The sequence below is a fragment of the Bombina bombina genome, chromosome 6, assembly GCF_027579735.1.
Source record: "Bombina bombina isolate aBomBom1 chromosome 6, aBomBom1.pri, whole genome shotgun sequence".
NCBI classification, from domain to species: Eukaryota; Metazoa; Chordata; class Amphibia; order Anura; family Bombinatoridae; genus Bombina; species Bombina bombina.
Window position 1 is genome coordinate 568,034,226 of NC_069504.1, and position 26,345 is coordinate 568,060,570.

A 26,345-nucleotide genomic window follows, 5' to 3' on the forward strand; every position below is an offset into this window, starting at 1 on the left:
CAGAGTTATCTGCTCTGCAGTGTTCTCTGCCCTATCTGGTGTTCCATGCAGATAAGGTGGTTTTGCGTACTAAGCCTGGCTTTCTTCCGAAAGTTGTTTCCAACAAAAATATTAACCAGGAGATAGTTGTACCTTCTTTGTGTCCGAATCCAGTTTCAAAGAAGGAACGTTTGTTACACAATTTGGACGTAGTCCGTGCTCTAAAATTCTATTTAGAGGCTACTAAAGATTTCAGACAAACATCTTCCTTGTTTGTTGTTTATTCTGGTAAAAGGAGAGGTCAAAAAGCGACTTCTACCTCTCTTTCCTTTTGGCTTAAAAGCATTATCCGATTGGCTTATGAGACTGCCGGACGGCAGCCTCCTGAAAGAATCACAGCTCACTCCACTAGGGCTGTGGCTTCCACATGGGCCTTCAAGAACGAGGCTTCTGTTGACCAGATATGTAAGGCAGCGACTTGGTCTTCACTGCACACTTTTGCCAAATTTTACAAATTTGATACTTTTGCTTCTTCGGAGGCTATTTTTGGGAGAAAGGTTTTGCAAGCCGTGGTGCCTTCCGTTTAGGTAACCTGATTTGCTCCCTCCCTTCATCCGTGTCCTAAAGCTTTGGTATTGGTTCCCACAAGTAAGGATGACGCCATGGACCGGACACACCAATGTTGGAGAAAACAGAATTTATGCTTACCTGATAAATTACTTTCTCCAACGGTGTGTCCGGTCCACGGCCCGCCCTGGTTTTTTTAATCAGGTCTGATGAATTATTTTCTCTAACTACAGTCACCACGGTATCATATGATTTCTCCTATATATATTTCCTCCTGTCCGTCGGTCGAATGACTGGGGTGGGCGGAGCCTAGGAGGGATCATGTGACCAGCTTTGCTGGGACTCTTTGCCATTTCCTGTTGGGGAAGAGAATATCCCACAAGTAAGGATGACGCCGTGGACCGGACACACCGTTGGAGAAAGTAATTTATCAGGTAAGCATAAATTCTGTTTTTTTTTGTTTAACCCCTTAATGAACGCAGCACTTTTCCATTTTCTGTCCGTTTGGGACCAAGGTTATTTTTACATTTCTGCAGTGTTTGTGTTTAGCTGTAATTCTCCTCTTACTCATTTACTGTACCCACACATATTGTATACCGTTTTTCTCACCATTAAATGGACTTTCTAAAGATACCATTATTTCTTTCTTGTAATTAGCAAGAGTCCATGAGCTAGTGACGTATGGGATATACATTCCTACCAGGAGGGGCAAAGTTTCCCAAACCTTAAAATGCCTATAAATACACCCCTCACCACACCCACAATTCAGTTTTACAAACTTTGCCTCCGATGGAGGTGGTGAAGTAAGTTTGTGCTAGATTCTACGTTGATATGCGCTCCGCAGCAAGTTGGAGCCCGGTTTTCCTCTCAGCGTGCAGTGAATGTCAGAGGGATGTGAGGAGAGTATTGCCTATTTGAATGCAGTGATCTCCTTCTACGGGGTCTATTTCATAGGTTCTCTGTTATCGGTCGTAGAGATTCATCTCTTACCTCCCTTTTCAGATCGACGATATACTCTTATATATACCATTACCTCTGCTGATTCTCGTTTCAGTACTGGTTTGGCTTTCTACAAACATGTAGATAAGTGTCCTGGGGTAAGTAAATCTTATTTTCTGTGACACTCTAAGCTATGGTTGGGCACTTTATTTATAAAGTTCTAAATATATGTATTCAAACATTTATTTGCCTTGACTCAGAATGTTCAACATTCCTTATTTTTCAGACAGTCAGTTTCATATTTGGGATAAATGCATTTGTTTCAATCATTTTTTCTTACCTTAAAAAAATTTGACTTTTTCCCTGTGGGCTGTTAGGCTCGCGGGGGCAGAAAATGCTTCATTTTATTGCGTCATTCTTGGCGCAGACTTTTTTGGCGCAAAATTTTTTTTCTGTTTCCGGCGTCATACGTGTCGCCGGAAGTTGCGTCATTTTTTGACTTTTTTTTGCGTCAAAAATGTCGGCGTTCCGGATGTGGCGTCATTTTTGGCGCCAAAAGCATTTAGGCGCCAAATAATGTGGGAGTCTTTTTTGGCGCTAAAAAATATGGGCGTCATTTTTGTCTCCACATTATTTAAGTCTCATTATTTATTGCTTCTGGTTGCTAGAAGCTTGTTCACTGGCATTTTTTTCCCATTCCTGAAACTGTCATTTAAGGAATTTGATCAATTTTGCTTTATATGTTGTTTTTTCTTTTACATATTGGAAGATGTTCCACGTTGCAACTGAGTCAGAAGATACTTCAGGAAAATCACTGCACAGTGCTGGAGCTACCAAGCTAAGTGTATCTGCTATAAACTTTTGGTATCTGTTTCTCCAGCTGTTATTTGTATTGCATGTCATGTCAAACTTATTAATGCAGATAAAATTTCCTTTAGTACTGTTACATTACCTGTTGCTGTTCCGTCAACATCTAATTTTCAGAGTGTTCCTGATAACATAAGAGATTTTATTTTTTAAATCCATTAAGAAGGCTATGTCTGTTATTTCTCCTTCTAGTATACATAAAAGTCTTTTAAAACTTCTCTTTTTTCAGATGAATTTTTAAATGAACATCATCATTCTGATAATGGTTCTTCTGGTTCAGAGGTTTCTGTCTCAGAGGTTGATGCTGATAAATCTTTGTATTTGCTCAAGATGGAATTTATTCGTTCTTTACTTAAAGAAGTGTTATTTGCATTAGAAATAGAGGATTCTGGTCCTCTTGATACTAAATGTAAACGTTTAAATAAGGTTTTTAAATCTCCTGTAGTTATTCCAGAAGTGTTTAATCTCCCTGAGGCTATTTCTGAAGTAATTTCCAGGGAATGGAATAATTTGGGTAATTTATTTACTCCTTCTAGACGTTTAAGCAAATTATATCCTGTGCCATCTGACAGATTAGAGTTTTGGGACAAAATCTCTAAGGTTATGGGGCTGTCTCTACTCCTGCTAATGTACTACTATTCCTACGGCAGATAGTACTTCTTTTAAGGATCCTTTCTAAGAAAAGCTTACTTATGTTCAGGTAATCTTCTTAGACCTGCTATATTTTTAGCGGATGTTGCTGCAGCTTCAACTTTTGGTTAGAAGCTTTAGCGCAACAAGTAACAGATCATAATTTTATAGCATTATTATTATTCTATAACATGCTAATAATTTTATTGGTGATACCATCTTTTGATATCATTAGAGTTGATGTCAGGTATATGTCTCTAGCTATTTTAGCTAGAAAAGCTTTATGGATTAAACTTGGAATGCTGACATGTCTTCTAAGTCAACTTTGCTTTCCCTTTCTTTCCAGGGTAAATAATCATTTTCGTTCCTTTCCTCACAACAAGGAACAAAAGCCTGATCCTTCATCCTCAGGAGCGGTATCAGTTTGGAAACTATTTCCAGTTTGGAATATATCCAAGCCTTATAGAAACCTATAGCCAGCTCCTAAGTACCTATGAAGGTGCGGCCCTTATTCCAGCTCAGCTGGTATGGGGCAGATTACGTTTCTCCAACATAGGTGTGTCCGGTCCACGGCGTCATCCTTACTTGTGGGATATTCTCTTCCCCAACAGGAAATGGCAAAGAGCCCAGCAAAGCTGGTCACATGATCCCTCCTAGGCTCCGCCTACCCCAGTCATTCTCTTTGCCGTTGTACAGGCAACATCTCCACGGAGATGGCTTAGAGTTTTTTAGTGTTTAACTGTAGTTTTTCATTATTCAATCAAGAGTTTGTTATTTTCAAATAGTGCTGGTACGTACTATTTACTCAGAAACAGAAAAGAGATGAAGAATTCTGTTTGTATGAGGAAAATGATTTTAGCAACCGTAACTAAAATCCATGGCTGTTCCACACAGGACTGTTGAGAGCAATTAACTTCAGTTGGGGGAACAGAGTGCAGTCTCTTACTGCTTGAGGTATGACACATTCTAACAAGACGATGTAATGCTGGAAGCTGTCATTTTCCCTATGGGATCCGGTAAGCCATGTTTATTACGATTGTAAATAAGGGCTTCACAAGGGCTTATTTAAACTGTAGACTTTTTCTGGGCTAAATCGATTGATTATTAACACATATTTAGCCTTGAGGAATCATTTTATCTGGGTATTTTGATATAATAATATCGGCAGGCACTGTTTTAGACACCTTATTCTTTAGGGGCTTTCCCAAAGCATAGGCAGAGTCTCATTTTCGCGCCGGTGTTGCGCACTTGTTTTTGAGAGGCATGGCATGCAGTCGCATGTGAGAGGAGCTCTGATACTTATAAAAGACTTCTGAAGGCGTCATTTGGTATCGTATTCCCCTTTGGGTTTGGTTGGGTCTCAGCAAAGCAGATACCAGGGACTGTAAAGGGGTTTAAAGCTTAAAACGGCTCCGGTTCCGTTATTTTAAGGGTTAAAACTTCCAAAATTGGTGTGCAATATTTTCAAAGCTTTAAGACGCTGTGGTGAAAATTTGGTGAATTTTGAACAATTCCTTCATGTTTTTTCGCAATTGCAGTAATAAAGTGTGTTCAGTTTAAAATTTAAAGTGACAGTAACGGTTTTATTTTAAAACGTTTTTTGTACTTTCTGATCAAGTTTATGCCTGTTTAACATGTCTGAGCTACCAGATAGACTGTGTTCTGAATGTGGGGAAGCCAGAATTCCTATTCATTTAAATAAATGTGATTTATGTGATAATGACAATGATGCCCAAGATGATTCCTCAAGTGAGGGGAGTAAGCATGGTACTGCATCATTCCCTCCTTCGTCTACACGAGTCTTGCCCACTCAGGAGGCCCCTAGTACATCTAGCGCGCCAATACTCCTTACTATGCAACAATTAACGGCTGTAATGGATAATTCTGTCAAAAACATTTTAGCCAAAATGAACCCTTGTCAGCGTAAGCGTGGCTGCTCTGTTTTAGTTACTGAAGAGCATGACGACGCTGATATTAATATCTCTGAAGGGCCCCTAACCCATTCTGAGGGGGCCAGGGAGGTTTTGTCTGAGGGAGAAATTACTGATTTAGGGAACATTTCTCAGCAGGCTGAATCTGATGTGATTACATTTAAATTTAAATTGGAACATCTCCGCATTTTGCTTAAGGAGGTATTATCCACTCTGGATGATTGTGAAAATTTAGTCATCCCAGAGAAACTATGTAAAATGGACAAGTTCTTAGAGGTGCCGGGGCTCCCAGAAGCTTTTCCTATACCCAAGCGGGTGGCGGACATTGTTAATAAAGAATGGGAAAGGCCCGGTATTCCTTTCGTCCCTCCCCCCATATTTAAAAAATTGTTTCCTATGGTCGACCCTAGAAAGGACTTATGGCAGTCAGTCCCCAAGGTCGAGGGAGCGGTTTCTACTTTAAACAAACGCACCACTATTCCCATAGAGGATAGTTGTGCTTTCAAAGATCCTATGGATAAAAAATTAGAAGGTTTGCTTAAAAAGATGTTTGTTCAGCAGGGTTACCTTCTACAACCCATTTCATGCATTGTCCCTGTCACTACTGCCGCATATTTCTGGTTTGATGAACTGCTTAAGGTGCTCGATAGTGACTCTCCTCCTTATGAGGAGATTATGGACAGAATCAATGCTCTCAAATTGGCTAATTCTTTCACTCTAGACGCCTCTTTGCAATTGGCTAAGTTAGCGGCTAAGAACTCTGGGTTTGCTATTGTGGCGCGCAGAGCGCTTTGGTTGAAATCTTGGTCGGCTGATGCGTCTTCCAAGAACAAGCTACTAAACATTCCTTTCAAAGGGAAAACGTTGTTTGGTCCTGACTTGAAAGAGATTATCTCTGATATCACTGGGGGTAAGGGCCACGCCCTTCCTCAGGATCGGCCTTTCAAGGCAAAAAATAGACCTAATTTTCGTCCCTTTCGTAAAAACGGACCAGCCCAAGGTGCTACGTCCTCTAAGCAAGAGGGTAATACTTCTCAGGCCAAGCCAGCTTGGAGACCAATGCAAGGCTGGAACATGGGAAAGCAGGCCAAGAAACCTGCCACTGCTACCAAGACAGCATGAAATATTGGCCCCCGATCCGGGACCGGATCTGGTGGGGGGCAGACTCTCTCTCTTCGCTCAGGCTTGGGCAAGAGATGTTCTGGATCCTTGGGCGCTAGAAATAGTCTCCCAGGGTTATCTTCTGGAATTCAAGGGACTTCCCCCAAGGGGGAGGTTCCACAGGTCGCAGTTGTCTTCAGACCACATAAAAAGACAGGCGTTCTTACATTGTGTAGAAGACCTGTTAAAAATGGGAGTGATTCATCCTGTTCCATTAAGAGAACAAGGGATGGGGTTCTACTCCAATCTGTTCATAGTTCCCAAAAAAGAGGGAACGTTCAGACCAATCCTAGATCTCAAGATCTTAAACAAATTTCTCAAGGTCCCATCGTTCAAGATGGAAACCATTCGAACTATCCTTCCTTCCATCCAGGAAGGTCAATTCATGACCACGGTGGATTTAAAGGATGCGTATCTACATATTCCTATCCACAAGGAACATCATCGGTTCCTAAGGTTTGCATTCCTGGACAAACATTACCAGTTCGTGGCGCTTCCTTTCGGATTAGCCACTGCTCCAAGGATTTTCACAAAGGTACTAGGGTCCCTTCTAGCGGTGCTAAGACCAAGGGGCATTGCAGTAGTACCTTACCTGGACGACATTCTGATTCAAGCGTCGTCCCTTCCTCAAGCAAAGGCTCACACGGACATTGTCCTGGCCTTTCTCAGATCTCACGGCTGGAAAGTGAACGTGGAAAAGAGTTCTCTATCCCCGTCAACAAGGGTTCCCTTCTTGGGAACAATTATAGACTCCTTAGAAATGAGGATCTTTCTAACAGAGGCCAGAAAAACAAAGCTTCTGGACTCTTGTCGGATACTTCATTCCGTTCCTCTTCCTTCCATAGCTCAGTGCATGGAAGTGATCGGGTTGATGGTGGCGGCGATGGACATAGTTCCTTTTGCGCGCATTCATCTAAGACCATTACAACTGTGCATGCTCAGTCAGTGGAATGGGGACTATACAGACTTGTCTCCGAAGATACAAGTAAATCAGAGGACCAGAGACTCACTCCGTTGGTGGCTGTCCCTGGACAATCTGTCTCAAGGGATGATGTTCCACAGACCAGAGTGGGTCATTGTCACGACCGACGCCAGTCTGATAGGCTGGGGCGCGGTCTGGGGATCCCTGAAAGCTCAGGGTCTTTGGTCTCGGGAAGAATCTCTTCTACCGATAAATATTCTGGAACTGAGAGCGATATTCAATGCGCTCCAGGCCTGGCCCCAGCTTGCGAGGACCAGGTTCATTCGGTTTCAATCAGACAACATGACGACTGTTGCGTACATCAACCATCAGGGGGGAACAAGGAGTTCCCTAGCGATGGAAGAAGTAACCAAAATTATTCTTTGGGCGGAGTCTCACTCCTGCCACCTGTCTGCTATCCACATCCCAGGAGTGGAAAATTGGGAAGCGGATTTTCTGAGTCGTCAGACATTGCATCCGGGGGAGTGGGAACTCCATCCGGAAATCTTTGCCCAAGTCACTCACCTGTGGGGCATTCCAGACATGGATCTGATGGCCTCTCGTCAGAACTTCAAAGTTCCTTGCTACGGGGCCAGATCCAGGGATCCCAAGGCGGCTCTAGTGGATGCACTAGTAGCACCTTGGACCTTCAAACTAGCTTATGTGTTCCCGCCATTTCCTCTCATCCCCAGGCTGATAGCCAGGATCAAGCAGGAGAGGGCGTCGGTGATCTTGATAGCTCCTGCGTGGCCACGCAGGACTTGGTATGCAGATCTGGTGAATATGTCATCGGCTCCACCTTGGAAGCTACCTTTGAGACGAGACCTTCTTGTTCAGGGTCCGTTCGAACATCCGAATCTGGTTTCACTCCAGCTGACTGCGTGGAGATTGAACGCTTGATTTTATCGAAGCGAGGATTCTCAGATTCTGTGATCGATACTCTTGTTCAGGCCAGAAAGCCTGTGACTAGAAAGATTTACCACAAAATTTGGAAAAAATATATCTGTTGGTGTGAATCTAAAGGATTCCCTTGGGACAAGGTTAAGATTCCTAGGATTCTATCCTTCCTTCAAGAAGGATTGGAAAAAGGATTATCGGCAAGTTCCCTGAAGGGACAGATTTCTGCCTTGTCGGTATTACTTCACAAAAAGCTGGCAGCTGTGCCAGATGTTCAAGCCTTTGTTCAGGCTCTGGTTAGAATCAAGCCTGTTTACAAACCTTTGACTCCTCCTTGGAGTCTCAATTTAGTTCTTTCAGTTCTTCAGGGGGTTCCGTTTGAACCCTTACATTCCGTTGATATTAAGTTATTATCTTGGAAAGTTTTGTTTTTAGTTGCGATTTCTTCTGCTAGAAGAGTCTCAGAATTATCTGCTCTGCAGTGTTCTCCTCCTTATCTGGTGTTCCATGCAGATAAGGTGGTTTTACGTACTAAACCTGGTTTTCTTCCAAAAGTTGTTTCTAACAAAAACATTAACCAGGAGATTATCGTACCTTCTCTGTGTCCAAAACCAGTTTCAAAGAAGGAACGTTTGTTGCACAATTTGGATGTTGTTCGCGCTCTAAAATTCTATTTAGATGCTACAAAGGATTTTAGACAAACATCTTCCTTGTTTGTTGTTTATTCAGGTAAAAGGAGAGGTCAAAAAGCAACTTCTACCTCTCTCTCTTTTTGGATTAAAAGCATCATCAGATTGGCTTACGAGACTGCCGGACGGCAGCCTCCCGAAAGAATCACAGCTCATTCCACTAGGGCTGTGGCTTCCACATGGGCCTTCAAGAACGAGGCTTCTGTTGATCAGATATGTAGGGCAGCGACTTGGTCTTCACTGCACACTTTTACCAAATTTTACAAGTTTGATACTTTTGCTTCTTCTGAGGCTATTTTTGGGAGAAAGGTTTTGCAAGCCGTGGTGCCTTCCATTTAGGTGACCTGATTTGCTCCCTCCCTTCATCCGTGTCCTAAAGCTTTGGTATTGGTTCCCACAAGTAAGGATGACGCCGTGGACCGGACACACCTATGTTGGAGAAAACAGAATTTATGTTTACCTGATAAATTTCTTTCTCCAACGGTGTGTCCGGTCCACGGCCCGCCCTGGTTTTTTTTAATCAGGTCTGATATTTTATTTTCTTTAACTACAGTCACCACGGTACCATATGGTTTCTCCTATGCAAATATTCCTCCTTAACGTCGGTCGAATGACTGGGGTAGGCGGAGCCTAGGAGGGATCATGTGACCAGCTTTGCTGGGCTCTTTGCCATTTCCTGTTGGGGAAGAGAATATCCCACAAGTAAGGATGACGCCGTGGACCGGACACACCGTTGGAGAAAGAAATTTATCAGGTAAACATAAATTCTGTTTTTCAATAAGGCCTGCATAATATAAAGGGATCTCTCCTATAGAAAATGTTGCTTATACATATTTGACCAAAGGCTGTTAACATCTATAGGTGCTTTAATAAAACTTTAACTTATTTAGACTAACTGACAACATACTAAGACAGTTGGTATGAACACCAAGAATTAGAATATCATGTACCTTTTATATATGTATGTGTGTGTGTGTATATATATATATATATATATATATATATATATATATATATATATATATATATATATATAAAAATTATTTTTTATTTTTTTATTTTTAAAGGGTGGGGAACAATTTTTTAATGTTACTATTTTAGAATACCATAATAATATCCTATAACATATGATGCTGACATGATATTCACCATAAGATAATGTTAGGCTATGGTTGTTGTTATTTACATCCTTTATTAACCAATTTGTACAGTACTTGTTTGTTTTTTAGTATAATGTGAATTATTTGGAAATGGTTTTAATCATTGTATTCTAACTATGGTCTGATTGAAACAGGTGTGCACTCACACACCTGATGAGGCAGGTTCACTTCCACACCTGAATTGGTGTGGTTATGTTTCACTCTCAGAGTGGTCATTTAGCATTTATAAGCCAGAGCTCTCAGTCTTTGGATAGAAGCCTGAGGAAACAGACAGAGATCTGAGAAACTAGTTGCTTGTTTATCCATTGTTACGGTCACATTTGTGACATTTTATATTGTATTTTACTGCACCATTAAACTATGGTATTTTAACTCTTTGCTGAGAGCCTGAGCTTGATTGAAATCTACCCTGGAGTGATTTGTTGCACTGCCTTGGTCAGTGAACTGGGACACTGTGAACTCCCAGTTTGCCTCTATAAGCACAACAGAGTGCTGCTTTACTTGTGAGTATAAAATCTGTATTCACCTCTTTTTACATTTGTCCAAACTGTATCACACGAGGAGGCGCCCTTGTCTTTGTGATTTTCTTTGCACAGAGAGAGTATTTACCTTGGTCTTTCAGCCTAATTTATGTGTTCCCTCCATTTGTTCTCCTTTCCCGGGTGATTGCTAGAGTCAAACAGGAGAGGGCATTGGTGATTCTCATCGCTCCTGCGTGGCCTTGCAGGACTGGGTATGCTGATCTGGTGGACATGTCATCTCAGCCACCATGGAAGCTTCCATTGGGGAAAGACCTTCTCATTCAGGGACCAATTCAATTGGAAGTTTGCTCCATGAATCCACCACCCTTTCTGAATAAAAAAATAGGCTTCCTCACATTTCTCCTGAATCTGCTACCCTCTAATTTAATTTAAGATTGTGACTTCTTGTTTTGGCATTTGTTTTTTGTGGAAAATGCTATCGGCTTCCACTTAAGTCCATTCATATATTTGAAGGTTTCTGTCATGTCACCTCTTTTCTGTCTCTCCTCTAAACTATACATATTTAGGTCATAGAGTCTTTCTCTGTACACTTTATATTTTAGACCGTGTGCCGTGTTAGTAGCCCTCTTTTGGACAGTTTCTAGTGTATTTTATATCTTTCTGAAGATATGGTCTCCAGAACTGTACACAGTATTCTAGATGTGGCCTAATGAATGAGCTGTAAAGTTGCATAAGAACCTTGCTATTTCTGCTACTAATACCTATCCCAATGCTGCCAAGTATTTGACTGGCCTTACTGGCTGCACTGCTGCATTACATACCAAATTTTAAATAATCTGAAATAATAATTCCCAAGTCATGTTCTTCTTTAGTTGCAGTCAGTAATTTACCATTGAGACTATAATTGGCCTATATGCATAAATTTGCTCTTGGTAATATTTCAGATCCCATTTATTTGCCCAGTCCTTTTTTTTTTTTTTAAATATCACTGTTCATTTGATCAACCCCTCCTGAAATATCAACTCTGTTACACATTTTTGTATTTTGACATTACATTTTGTGAATATTTGTTGTGTGGGACAGTGTCAAATGCCTTGCTAAAGTCTAGCTATGCAACCTCTACGGCTCCTCCCTGGTCTATTCATTTTGTTACATGATCAAAGAAATCAATTAGATTAGTCTGACATGATCTTCCAGCAGTGTAACCATGCTGCCCTTTGTCTTTGAAGTTGTTTGAAGGTAAGACACAAGTATTTCCTTTAAAAGAGTTTACATTCATTTCCCTGCAATTGAGGTGAAACTGACTGGCCTATAGTTAGCAGAATCTTCCCTACTGACCTTTTTATGGACTACATTGGCAATTTTCCAGTCTTTTGGAACCAGTCCTAACCGTGACTCTTGTTGGGAAAGAGAGGCCACTTTAAAGGGTCATAAAAGTGGAGTAAAAGATGCTCTAACATGGAGGGATATCTTTGCAGCCACCATCAGTGTATTGCTGCTTCTGAGCCTACTTAGGTATGCTTTCTAACCTAGTAACAGAAGTAAAATTGACAATACAAGTAAATTGAAAAGTGTCTTAAAATTGCATGCTGTATCTGAATCGTATACGTTTTTTTTAGTTTTCACCTGTCCCTTAATATTATTGAATGACCCATTCTAGTTCAAGAGAAAAATGTCTGATCCAGCGAGGGAACACACAAGAATAAAAGTTTGAAAATACTGCAATGCTTTCTTACTGTGTGAGTAGTGTTGTTTCTATTTCCCAGATTATATGACTATTTGGGCTCTGACTTGTTAAAAGAAAGCCACTAAAAATATTTCTTTCATGTAATTAACAAGAGTCCATGAGCTAGTGACGTATGGGATATACATTCCTACCAGGAGGGGCAAAGTTTCCCAAACCTTAAAATGCCTATAAATACACCCCTCACCACACCCACAAATCAAATCAGTTTTACAAACTTTGCCTCCAAGGGAGGTGGTGAAGTAAGTTTGTGCTAGATTCTACGTTGATATGCGCTCCGCAGCAAGTTGGAGCCCGGTTTTCCTCTCAGCGTGCAGTGAATGTCAGAGGGATGTGAAGAGAGTATTGCCTATTGAATGCAGTGATCTCCTTCTACGGGGTCTATTTCATAAGGTTCTCTGTTATCGGTCGTAGAGATTCATCTCTTACCTCCCTTTTCAGATCGACGATATACTCTTATATTTACCATTACCTCTACTGATTCTCGTTTCAGTACTGGTTTGGCTTTCTACAAACATGTAGATGAGTGTCCTGGGGTAAGTAAGTCTTATTTCTGTGACACTCTAAGCTATGGTTGGGCACTTTATTTATAAAGTTCTAAATATATGTATTCAAACATTTATTTGCCTTGACTCAGAATGTTCAACTTTCCTTATTTTCAGACAGTCAGTTTCATATTTGGGATTATGCATTGAATTATCATATTTTTCTTACCTCAAAAATTTGACTTTTTTCCCTGTGGGCTGTTAGGCTCGCGGGGGCTGAAAATGCTTCATTTTATTGCGTCATTCTTGGCGCGGACTTTTTTGGCGCAAAAATTCTTTTCCGTTTCCGGCGTCATACGTGTCGCCGGAAGTTGCGTCATTTTTTGACGTTATTTTGCGCCAAAAATGTCGGCGTTCCGGATGTGGCGTCATTTTTTGGCGCCAAAAGCATTTAGGCGCCAAATAATGTGGGCGTCTTATTTGGCGCTAAAAAATATGGGCGTCGCTTTTGTCTCCACATTATTTCAGTCTCATTTTTCATTTGCTTCTGGTTGCTAGAAGCTTGATATTTGGCATTCTTTCCCATTCCTGAAACTGTCTTATAAGGAATTTGATCTATTTTGCTTTATATGTTGTTTTTTCTCTTACATATTGCAAGATGTCTCGCGTTGCATCTGAGCCAGAAGATACTACAGGAAAATCACTGCCTGCTGGATCTACCAAAGCTAAGTGTATCTGCTGTAAACTTTTGGTAGCTATTCCTCCAGCTGTTGTTTGTAATAATTGTCATGACAAACTTGTTAAAGCAGATAATATTTCCTTTAGTAATGTACCGTTGCCTGTTGCAGTTCCCTCAACATCTAAGGTGCAGAATGTTCCTGATAACATAAGAGATTTTGTTTCTGAATCCATAAAGAAGGCTTTGTCTGTTATTTCTCCTTCTAGTAAACGTAAAAAGTCTTTTAAATCTTCTCTCTCTACAGATGAATTTTTAAATGAACACCATCATTCTGATTCTTTGGACTCTTCTGGTTCAGAGGATTCTATCTCAGAGATTGATGCTGATAAATCTTCATATTTATTTAAGATGGAATTTATTCGCTCTTTACTTAAAGAAGTACTAATTGCTTTAGAAATAGAGGATTCTAGTCCTCTTGATACTATTTCTATACGTTTGGATAAGGTTTTTAAAGCTCCTGCGGTTATTCCAGAAGTTTTTCCTGTTCCTAATGCTATTTCTGCAGTAATTTCCAAAGAATGGGATAAATTGGGTAATTCATTTACTCCTTCTAAACGTTTTAAGCAATTATATCCTGTTCCGCCTGACAGGTTAGAATTTTGGGACAAAATCCCTAAAGTTGATGGGGCTATTTCTACCCTTGCTAAACGTACTACCATTCCTACGTCAGATGGTACCTCGTTTAAGGATCCTTTAGATAGAAAAATTGAATCTTTTCTAAGAAAAGCTTATCTGTGTTCAGGTAATCTTCTTAGACCTGCTATATCATTGGCTGATGTTGCTGCAGCTTCAACTTTTTGGTTGGAAACTCTAGCGCAACAAGTAACAAATCGTGATTCTCATGATATTATTATTCTTCTCCAGCATGCTAATAATTTTATCTGTGATGCCATTTTTGATATTATTAGAGTTGATGTTAGGTTTATGTCTCTGGCTATCTTAGCCAGAAGAGCTTTATGGCTTAAGACTTGGAATGCTGATATGGCTTCTAAATCAACTCTACTTTCCATTTCTTTCCAGGGAAACAAATTATTTGGTTCTCAGTTGGATTCTATTATTTCAACTGTTACTGGTGGGAAAGGAACTTTTTTACCACAGGATAAAAAAATCTAAAGGTAAAAACAGGGCTAACAATCGTTTTCGTTCCTTTCGTTTCAACAAAGAACAAAAGCCTGATCCTTCGTCCTCAGGAGCAGTTTCAGTTTGGAAACCATCTCCAGTCTGGAATAAATCCAAGCCTGCTAGAAAGGCAAAGCCTGCTTCTAAGTTCACATGAAGGTACGGCCCTCATTCCAGTTCAGCTGGTAGGGGGCAGGTTACGTTTTTTCAAAGAAATTTGGATCAATTCTGTTCACAATCTTTGGATTCAGAACATTGTTTCAGAAGGGTACAGAATTGGTTTCAAGATGAGACCTCCTGCAAAGAGATTTTTTCTTTCCCGTGTCCCAGTAAATCCAGTGAAAGCTCAAGCATTTCTGAATTGTGTTTCAGATCTAGAGTTGGCTGGAGTAATTATGCCAGTTCCAGTTCCGGAACAGGGGATGGGGTTTTATTCAAATCTCTTCATTGTACCAAAGAAGGAGAATTCCTTCAGACCAGTTCTGGATCTAAAATTATTGAATCGTTATGTAAGGATACCAACGTTCAAGATGGTAACTGTAAGGACTATATTGCCTTTTGTTCAGCAAGGGAATTATATGTCCACAATAGATTTACAGGATGCATATCTGCATATTCCGATTCATCCAGATCATTATCAGTTCCTGAGATTCTCTTTTCTAGACAAGCATTACCAATTTGTGGCTCTACCGTTTGGCCTTGCTACAGCTCCAAGAATTTTCACAAAGATTCTCGGTGCCCTTCTGTCTGTAATCAGAGAACAGGGTATTGTGGTATTTCCTTATTTGGACGATATCTTGGTACTTGCTCAGTCTTTACATTTAGCAGAGTCTCATACGAATCGACTTGTGTTGTTTCTTCAAGATCATGGTTGGAGGATCAATTTACCAAAAAGTTCTTTGATTCCTCAAACAATGGTAACCTTTCTGGGTTTCCAGATAGATTCAGTGTCCATGACTCTGTCTTTAACAGACAAGAGACGTCTAAAATTGATTACAGCTTGTCGAAACCTTCAGTCTCAATCATTCCCTTCGGTAGCCTTATGCATGGAAATTCTAGGTCTTATGACTGCTGCATCGGACGCGATCCCCTTTGCTCGTTTTCACATGCGACCTCTTCAGCTCTGTATGCTGAACCAATGGTGCAGGGATTACACGAAGATATATCAATTAATATCTTTAAAACCGATTGTTCGACACTCTCTAACGTGGTGGACAGATCACCATCGTTTAATTCAGGGGGCTTCTTTTGTTCTTCCGACCTGGACTGTAATTTCAACAGATGCAAGTCTCACAGGTTGGGGAGCTGTGTGGGGATCTCTGACGGCACAAGGAGTTTGGGAGTCTCAGGAGGTGAGATTACCGATCAATATTTGGAACTCCGTGCAATTTTCAGAGCTCTTCAGTTTTGGCCTCTTCTGAAGAGAGAATCGTTCATTTGTTTTCAGACAGACAATGTCACAACTGTGGCATACATCAATCATCAAGGAGGGACTCACAGTCCTCTGGCTATGAAAGAAGTATCTCGAATTTTGGTTTGGGCGGAATCCAGCTCCTGTCTAATCTCTGCGGTTCATATCCCAGGTGTAGACAATTGGGAAGCGGATTATCTCAGTCGCCAAACGTTGCATCCGGGCGAATGGTCTCTTCACCCAGAGGTATTTCTTCAGATTGTTCAAATGTGGGGGCTCCCAGAGATAGATCTGATGGCCTCTCATCTAAACAAGAAACTTCCCAGGTATCTGTCCAGATCCCGGGATCCTCAGGCGGAGGCAGTGGATGCATTATCACTTCCTTGGAAGTATCATCCTGCCTATATCTTTCCGCCTCTAGTTCTTCTTCCAAGAGTAATCTCCAAGATTCTGAGGGAATGCTCGTTTGTTCTGCTAATAGCTCCGGCATGGCCTCACAGGTTTTGGTATGCGGATCTTGTCCGGATGGCATCTTGCCAACCATGGACTCTTCCGTTAAGACCAGACCTTCTGTCGCAAGGTCCTTTTTTCCATCCGGATCTGAAATCCTTAAATTTAAAGGTATGGAGATTGAACGCTTGATTCTTGGTCAAAGAGGTTTCTCTGACTCCGTGATTAATACTATGTTACAGGCTCGTAAATCTGTATCTCGAGAGATATATTATAGAGTCTGGAAGACTTATATTTCTTGGTGTCTTTCTCATCATTTTTCTTGGCATTCTTTTAGAATACCGAGAATTTTACAGTTTCTTCAGGATGGTTTAGATAAGGGTTTGTCCGCAAGTTCTTTGAAAGGACAAATCTCTGCTCTTTCTGTTCTTTTTCACAGAAAGATTGCTATTCTTCCTGATATTCATTGTTTTGTACAAGCTTTGGTTCGTATAAAACCTGTCATTAAGTCAATTTCTCCTCCTTGGAGTTTGAATTTGGTTCTGGGAGCTCTTCAAGCTCCTCCGTTTGAACCTATGCATTCATTGGACATTAAATTACTTTCTTGGAAAGTTTTGTTCCTTTTGGCCATCTCTTCTGCTAGAAGAGTTTCTGAATTATCTGCTCTTTCTTGTGAGTCTCCTTTTCTGATTTTTCATCAGGATAAGGCGGTGTTGCGAACTTCTTTTGAATTTTTACCTAAAGTTGTGAATTCCAACAACATTAGTAGAGAAATTGTGGTTCCTTCATTATGTCCTAATCCTAAGAATTCTAAGGAGAAATCGTTGCATTCTTTGGATGTTGTTAGAGCTTTGAAATATTATGTTGAAGCTACGAAATCTTTCCGTAAGACTTCTAGTCTATTTGTTATCTTTTCCGGTTCTAGGAAAGGCCAGAAAGCTTCTGCCATTTCTTTGGCATCTTGGTTGAAATCTTTAATTCATCTTGCCTATGTTGAGTCGGGTAAAATTCCGCCTCAGAGAATTACAGCTCATTCTACTAGGTCAGTATCTACTTCCTGGGCGTTTAGGAATGAAGCTTCGGTTGACCAGATCTGCAAAGCAGCAACTTGGTCCTCTTTGCATACTTTTACTAAATTCTACCATTTTGATGTATTTTCTTCTTCTGAAGCAGTTTTTGGTAGAAAAGTTCTTCAGGCAGCGGTTTCAGTTTGAATCTTCTGCTTATGTTTTTCGTTAAACTTTATTTTGGGTGTGGATTATTTTCAGCAGGAATTGGCTGTCTTTATTTTATCCCTCCCTCTCTAGTGACTCTTGTGTGGAAAGATCCACATCTTGGGTAGTCATTATCCCATACGTCACTAGCTCATGGACTCTTGTTAATTACATGAAAGAAAACATAATTTATGTAAGAACTTACCTGATAAATTCATTTCTTTCATATTAACAAGAGTCCATGAGGCCCACCCTTTTTTGTGGTGGTTATGTTTTTTTTTTTTGTATAAAGCACAATTATTCCAATTCCTTATTTTATATGCTTCGCACTTTGTTTCTTATCACCCCCCTTCTTGGCTATTCGTTAAACTGATTTGTGGGTGTGGTGAGGGGTGTATTTATAGGCATTTTAAGGTTTGGGAAACTTTGCCCCTCCTGGTAGGAATGTATATCCCATACGTCACTAGCTCATGGACTCTTGTTAATATGAAAGAAATGAATTTATCAGGTAAGTTCTTACATAAATTATGTTTTTTGTCCACATTTTTTTTTTTAAAAGTATTTGCCGTGATATTGTTACATTTACTTAAAGGGACATTCTACACCAGAATTGTTGTTGTTTTAAAAGGTAGATAATCCCTTTAATACCCATTCCCCAGTTTTGCATAACCAACATAGTTATATTTAATATATTTTTTACCTCTGTGATTACCTTGTATCTAAGCCAGGGGCGTATTTAGGTTTTGTGCTGCCCTAGGCACTCACAACTCTGCTGCCCCCCAAGGTTTTAAGCCTTTTTTGCCCATAACATATTTTGGTATCTGCCTGTACACATTTAATTGCAGGGTGTTTTAAAATATTTAAAACATTTATTAAAGCAACTTGAGAAAGATTTGTAAATCTTTGAAGTAGTTGTAGAGGAGATAAAATAAATGTTTTATTTTTTAGTATAGTCTATTAAGTTATGATCTACATGTATCCATTTCTGGGGGCAGTGCAAGAGTCTGCGTATGTCACCCCTTTACCAGGAATGTATAGTTGTAAACCTATACAAAATAACTGCTAAAAGCTCTTCTGAGGACTTTTTTTTTATACAAATGTGCTGCACTCCATGGCCTACTGCACAACATATAGTAAAACTTATGCGGCTAGAGATACACAGACTGTATTTAGCGTTACAAGATGTCAGTGCAGCAGGAATACACCTCTTACTGGCATAAGCAAATATCACTGTTTCCGAGTAATATGATAAAGCGGAGCAGGGGATGAGACAAGGAAGTTCAAGGTCCAGGGGTTATACAGGTTTGGTAGCTTCCAGTGAAGCAGAAGTATTGTAACTGAACGGAAGACATTTTTCACTGCTAACCACAGCATCATTTTCAGGCAGCCACAGCACATCCATTCAAGGCAGCACTGTGCCAGCTAACACAGTCACTTAATGCCTCCTCTGCTAGCGACTTAACATTTTATTGCCTAATATAATATAATGTCGCTAGTAGAGGAGGCATTAAGTGTTAGCTGGCACAGTGCTGCAAACTAATAAGATAATTATGCCTACAGCCTACGGTACCTATCAGGACTCGGCCCTACCTCCAGTTTATCCATTGATACTGATACACTCTCGGTGCCCCTTCTGCTGCCTCCACTCCTCCATGATTATTTTCCTCTCCCGGCGGTCTCTGTCACCGGCCACCGCTGACTTGACTCTTCACCAAACCCCCGTTGCCGCCTGGGAGATCACGTGCGTGCGTGACTCCCTCAAGCCATGCAAGCCAGCAGGAAGGCGGCAATATTTTTTTTATAGCCAGATTAGCCACATATTCAGTGAAGTTGCGGCAAATGCCGCCCCCCAAAATCTGCCGCCCTAGGCTCCAGCATTGTTGGCCTTTGCCTTAATACGCCCCTGATCTAAGCATCTTCTGATAGCCATTTGATCACCTGACTTTTTATTTATTATCTAATGACTCTTAAATAACTCCACAGGCATGAGCACAATGTTATCTATATGGCCCACATGAACTAGCAGTCTCCTGTTGTGAAAAGCATGTGATAAGAGGCTGGCTTTAGTGGCTTAGAAACAGGCAGAAATTTAGAAGTTTAAATGTTATAAAGTATATTAATATAACAATTTTGGTTGTGCAAAGTTCGGGAATGGGTAGTAAAGGCATTATCTATCTTTTTAAACAATTACAATTTTGGTGTAGACTGTTACTTTAAAAATAGTTGAAGCTAGAGATGACTAATTTAGCTCAGGCACTTTTGAGCATACTGACAGGTAGTAGAGAATCAGCATTTTTGTTCGGATGTCTGTTATTCAACACAAGGGTATGGTCTGTGGAATTATTTTAGCAAAATGTAGCTTCCTGTGTGTATAATTCTTACTGTTCAGCTATAAATACCTTATTGTTTTTTCAAGCTTTTAATGTTATGATGCACTTAAGGTTCTTCACTTGTAATATTTTTATTTCATGCTTTTTATGTAGATGATACTAGTCGAACAAGTTCTGGTACTGCTGTGGATGGTGGCCCTCCTGCGATGCCTCGGCTTCCAACTTGCTGTCCCCAACACTCACCTTGTGGAGGATCCTCACAGAATCACCATGCTCTGGGACATGCACATTCAAGCTGTTTCCAGCCTCATAGTCACCACTTCCCTCATCATCACCACCACCATCACCACAGCTCTCATCCTGCTGTTTCGCTGTCCCCTTCCTTCACAGACCCACACTGTCCTGTGGAAAGAAATGCCACTGTGCCACCTCCTTGTGGTGCAGCTAGCAGCTCTGGAACTAGCTATCATGATCCAGTAAGTTATCTTTTCATTATCTTGTGTTACAGAGCAAACCACATAAAATGATGTAATCAAGAGAGTACAGGAAGAAATGAGGACGGGTATACTAAGGAGAAATAGGAATAGTGTTGGGGGAAAAAATGGAGGTGATTTAAAGGACCAGTAAATACAGCAGATTTGCATAATTAACAAACTCATTATAACAAGACCACTTAGTCTTGAGTTTCAAATGAGTAGTAGATTTATTTTTTTCTGACAAATTTCAAAGTTATGTCTTTTTCAGCAACTGTATCATGTGACAGTCATCAGCCAATCACAAATGCATACATGTAAGAATTCTTCCACATGCCCAGTAGGAGCTGGTGTAAATATAAAAAGACACTGCACATTGTATTAATGGAAGTAAATAGGAAAGTTGTTAAAAATTGCATGCTCCTATCTGAATCATAAAAGATCATTTTGACTTGAGGGTCTGTTTAAGGAGAGAAGAAAACAAAAGAATTTTAAGAGCAACAGGATGAGGGTAAAGGTGGTTAATAGTGTAACATACAAGATGAATTGGCTGCTGCAAAAGGTAAAAAAAAAAAAAAATAGGTTGTCTTTGCACGTTCCAAAATTCTTCAGTTTAACAATAATACTATGACATTATTACATAATGAGCTAATTTTTCTCTTGCTGAACGTACCTCTTTCTTTCATGTAATTGGCAAGAGTCCATAAGCTAGTGACGTATGGGATATACATTCCTACCAGGAGAGGCAAAGTTTCCCTAACCTCAAAATGCCTATAAATATACCCCTCACCACACCCACAATTCAGTTTTACAAACTTTGCCTCCCATGGAGGTGGTGAAGTTTGTGCTAGATTTCTACGTTGATATGCGCTTCGCATCAGGCTGAAGCCCTGTTTTCCTCTGAGTGCAGTGAATGTCAGAGGGATGTGAAGAGAGTATTGCCTATTTGAATACCATGGTCTTCCTCTACGGGATCTATTTCATAGGCTCTCTGTTATCGGTCGTAGAGATTTCTTCTCTTACCTCCCTTTTCAAATCGACAATATACTCTTATATACCATAACCTCTACTGATTCTTGTTTCAGTACTGGTTTGGCTATCTACTATATGTAGATGAGTGTCTTGGGTAAGTAAGTCTTATTTCTTCTGTTATGTGTGATCAGTCCACGGGTCATCATTACTTCTGGGAAATAACTCCTCCCCAACAGGAAATGCAAGAGGATTCACCCAGCAGAGCTGCATATAGCTCCTCCCCTCTACGTCAGTCCCAGTCATTCTCTTGCACCCAACGACTAGATAGGATGTGTGAGAGGACTATGGTGATTATACTTAGTTTTTATGACTTCAATCAAAAGTTTGTTATTTTAAAATAGCACCGGAGCGTGTTATTACTTCTCTGGCAGAGTTTGAGGAAGAATCTGTCAGAGTTTTTTACTATGATTTTAACCGGAGTAGTTAAGATCATATTGCTGTTCTCGGCCATCTGAGGGAGGTAAAGGCTTCAGATCAGGGGACAGCGGGCAGATGAATCTGCATTGAGGTATGTAGCAGTTTTTATTTTCTGAATGGAATTGATGAGAAAATCCTGCCATACCGTTAAAATGACATGTATGTATACACTTCAGTATTCTGGGGATGGTATTTCACCGGAACTACTCTGTTAAAGGTCACTAATCCTTTTTAATAACTATTTATCATGTTAAACGTTTTTGCTGGAATGTAGAATCGTTTACATTGCTGAGGTACTGTGTGAATAAATATTTGGGCATTATTTTCCACTTGGCAGTTTTTTTGCTTTAATTGTGACAGTTTCGTTTCTCCTCACTGCTGTGTGGGAGAGGGAGGGGCCGTTTTTGGCGCTCTTTGCTACGCATCAAAAAATACCAGTCAGTTACTTTTATATTTCCTGCATGATCCGGTTCATCTCTGATAGATCTCAGGGGTCTTCAAACTTCTTTGAAGGGAGGTAAATTCTCTCAGCAGAGCTGTGAGAATTCTTATAGTGACTGTGAATAAAAACGTTGCTTTGTATTTTTTATGTCATATTTAATCATTGTTATTTTACTAATGGGAACAAACCTTTGCTAAAAGTTTTGTTGTTTTAAAGTTTGATGCTATAACTGTTTTTCAGTTCATTATTTCAACTGTCATTTAATCGTTAGTACCTCTTTGAGGCACAGTACGTTTTTTGCTAAAAAAGATTATAACCAAGTTGTAAGTTTTTTGCCAGTGTGTTAAACATGTCTGACTCAGAGGAAGATATCTGTGTCATTTGTTCCAATGCCAAGGTGGAGCCCAATAGAAATTTATGTACTAACTGTATTGATGCTACTTTAAATAAAAGTCAATCTGTACAATGTGAACAAATTTCACCAAACAGCGAGGGGAGAGTTATGCCGACTAACTCGCCTCACGCGGCAGTACCTGCATCTCCCGCCCGGGAGGTGCGTGATATTTTGGCGCCTAGTACATCTGGGCGGCCATTACAGATAACATTACAAGATATGGCTACTGTTATGACTGAAGTTTTGTCTAAATTACCAGAACTAAGAGGCAAGCGTGATCACTCTGGGGTGAGAACAGAGTGCGCTGACAATGCTAGGGCCATGTCTGATACTGCGTCACAGCTCGCAGAGCATGAGGACGGAGAGCTTCATTCTGTGGGTGACGGTTCTGATCCAAACAGATTGGACTCAGATATTTCAAATTTTAAATTTAAATTGGAGAACCTCCGTGTATTACTAGGGGAGGTCTTAGCAGCTCTCAACGATTGTAACACCGTTGCAATACCAGAGAAACTGTGTAGGTTGGATAAATACTTTGCGGTACCGGCGAGTACTGACGTTTTTCCTATACCTAAGAGACTAACTGAAATTGTTACTAAGGAGTGGGATAGACCCGGTGTGCCGTTCTCACCCCCTCCAATATTTAGAAAGATGTTTCCAATAGACGCCACCACTCGGGACTTATGGCAAACGGTCCCCAAGGTGGAGGGAGCAGTTTCTACTTTAGCTAAGCGTACCACTATCCCGGTGGAGGATAGCTGTGCTTTCTCAGATCCAATGGATAAAAAATTAGAGGGTTACCTTAAGAAAATGTTTGTTCAACAAGGTTTTATATTACAACCCCTTGCATGTATCGCGCCGATTACGGCTGCGGCAGCATTTTGGATCGAGTCGCTTGAAGAGAACCTTAGTTCATCTACGCTAGACGACATTACGGACAGGCTTAGAGTCCTTAAACTAGCTAATTCCTTCATTTCGGAGGCCGTAGTACATTTAACCAAACTTACGGCTAAGAACTCAGGATTCGCCATACAGGCACGTAGGGCGCTGTGGCTAAAATCCTGGTCAGCTGATGTTACTTCTAAGTCCAAATTACTTAATATACCTTTCAAGGGGCAGTCTTTATTTGGGCCCGGTTTGAAAGAGATTATCGCTGACATTACGGGAGGTAAGGGCCACGCCCTACCTCAAGACAAAGCCAAAGCTAAGGCTAGACAGTCTAATTTTCGTCCCTTTCGGAACTTCAAAACAGGAGCAGCATCAACCTCCACTGCACCAAAACAGGAAGGAGCTGTTGCTCGTTACAGGCAAGGCTGGAAGCCTAACCAGTCCTGGAACAAGAGCAAGCAGGCCAGGAAACCTGCTGCTGCCCCAAAGACAGCATGAACCGAGAGCCCCCGATCCGGGACCGGATCTAGTGGGGGGCAGACTCTCTCTCTTCGCCCAGGCCTGGGCAAGAGATGTTCAGGATCCCTGGGCACTAGAGATCATATCTCAGGGATACCTTCTAGACTTCAAATTATCTCCCCCAAGAGGGAGATTTCATCTGTCAAGGTTGTCAACAAACCAGATAAAGAAAGAAGCGTTTCTACGCTGCGTACAAGATCTGTTAATAATGGGAGTGATCCATCCGGTTCCGCGGTCGGAACAAGGACAAGGGTTCTACTCAAACCTGTTTGTGGTTCCCAAAAAAGAGGGAACTTTCAGGCCAATCTTAGATTTAAAGATTCTAAACAAATTCCTAAGAGTTCCATCGTTCAAAATGGAAACTATTCGGACAATCTTACCCATGATCCAAGAGGGTCAGTACATGACCACAGTGGATTTAAAGGATGCTTACCTTCACATACCGATCCACAAAGATCATCACCGGTATCTAAGGTTTGCCTTCTTAGACAGGCACTACCAGTTTGTAGCTCTTCCATTCGGATTGGCTACGGCTCCAAGAATCTTCACAAAGGTTCTGGGTGCCCTTCTGGCGGTACTAAGACCGCGAGGGATTTCGGTAGCTCCATACCTAGACGACATTCTAATACAAGCTTCAAGCTTTCAAACTGCCAAGTCTCATACAGAGTTAGTTCTGGCATTTCTAAGGTCGCATGGATGGAAAGTGAACGAAAAGAAGAGTTCTCTTTTTCCTCTCACAAGAGTTCCATTCTTGGGGACTCTTATAGATTCTGTAGAAATGAAGATTTACCTGACAGAGGACAGGTTAACAAAGCTTCAAAATGCATGCCGTGTCCTTCATTCCATTCAACACCCGTCAGTAGCTCAATGCATGGAGGTGATCGGCTTAATGGTAGCGGCAATGGACATAGTACCTTTTGCACGCCTACACCTCAGACCTCTGCAATTATGCATGCTAAGTCAGTGGAATGGGGATTACTCAGATTTGTCCCCTACTCTGAATCTGAATCAAGAGACCAGAAATTCTCTTCTATGGTGGCTTCATCGGCCACACCTGTCCAGGGGGATGCCATTCAGCAGGCCAGACTGGACAATTGTAACAACAGACGCCAGCCTACTAGGTTGGGGCGCTGTCTGGAATTCTCTGAAGGCTCAGGGACTATGGAATCAGGAGGAGAGTCTCCTTCCAATAAACATTCTGGAATTGAGGGCAGTTCTCAACGCCCTTCTAGCTTGGCCCCAATTAACAACTCGGGGGTTCATCAGGTTTCAGTCGGACAACATCACGACTGTAGCTTACATCAACCATCAGGGAGGGACAAGAAGCTCCCTAGCAATGGTGGAAGTATCAAAGATAATTCGCTGGGCAGAGTCTCACTCTTGCCACCTGTCAGCAATCCACATCCCGGGAGTGGAGAACTGGGAGGCGGATTTCTTGAGTCGTCAGACTTTTCATCCGGGGGAGTGGGAACTTCATCCGGAGGTCTTTGCCCAAATACTTCAACGTTGGGGCAAACCAGAGATAGATCTCATGGCGTCTCGCCAGAACGCCAAACTTCCTCGCTACGGGTCCAGATCCAGGGATCCGGGAGCGGTTCTGATAGATGCTTTGACAGCACCTTGGAACTTCGGGATGGCTTATGTGTTTCCACCCCTTCCGCTGCTTCCTCGATTGATTGCCAAAATCAAGCAGGAGAGAGCATCAGTGATTCTAATAGCGCCTGCATGGCCACGCAGGACTTGGTATGCAGATCTAGTGGACATGTCATCCTGTCCGCCTTGGTCTCTACCTCTAAGACAGGACCTTCTGATACAGGGTCCATTCAAACATCAAAATCTAACTTCTCTGAAGCTGACTGCTTGGAAATTGAACGTTTGATTTTATCAAAACGTGGTTTTTCTGAGTCGGTTATTGATACTCTGATACAGGCTAGGAAGCCTGTTACCAGAAAGATTTACCATAAAATATGGCGTAAATACCTATACTGGTGCGAATCCAAACATTACTCCTGGAGTAAGGTTAGGATCTCTAGGATATTGTCTTTTCTACAAGAAGGGTTAGAAAAGGGTTTATCAGCTAGTTCATTAAAGGGACAGATTTCAGCTCTGTCCATCTTGTTACACAGGCGTCTGTCAGAAAATCCAGACGTCCAGGCTTTTTGTCAGGCTTTAGCTAGGATCAAGCCTGTGTTTAAAGCTGTTGCTCCGCCATGGAGTTTAAACTTAGTTCTTAACGTTTTACAGGGTGTTCCATTTGAACCCCTTCATTCCATTGATATAAAATTGTTATCTTGGAAAGTTCTGTTTTTAATGGCTATTTCCTCGGCTCGAAGAGTCTCTGAGTTATCAGCCTTACATTGTGATTCTCCTTATCTGATTTTTCACTCAGACAAGGTAGTTCTGCGTACTAAACCTGGGTTCTTAC

At 41.1% G+C, this 26,345-nt stretch overlaps 1 protein-coding gene across 4 annotated transcripts in view; it reads left to right on the forward strand.

The window, feature by feature from the left end:
- The window catches only part of RNF111 (ring finger protein 111), a 689,804-nt gene that overhangs the window by 259,164 nt on the left and 404,295 nt on the right, over window positions 1-26,345 (forward strand). For all 4 annotated transcript variants that reach the window (XM_053717530.1, XM_053717531.1, XM_053717532.1 and 1 more), the window contains exon 6: window positions 19,909-20,231. In XM_053717530.1, the coding sequence (XP_053573505.1) occupies window positions 19,909-20,231 (323 nt within the window). The remainder of the gene's footprint in view (window positions 1-19,908; window positions 20,232-26,345) is intronic.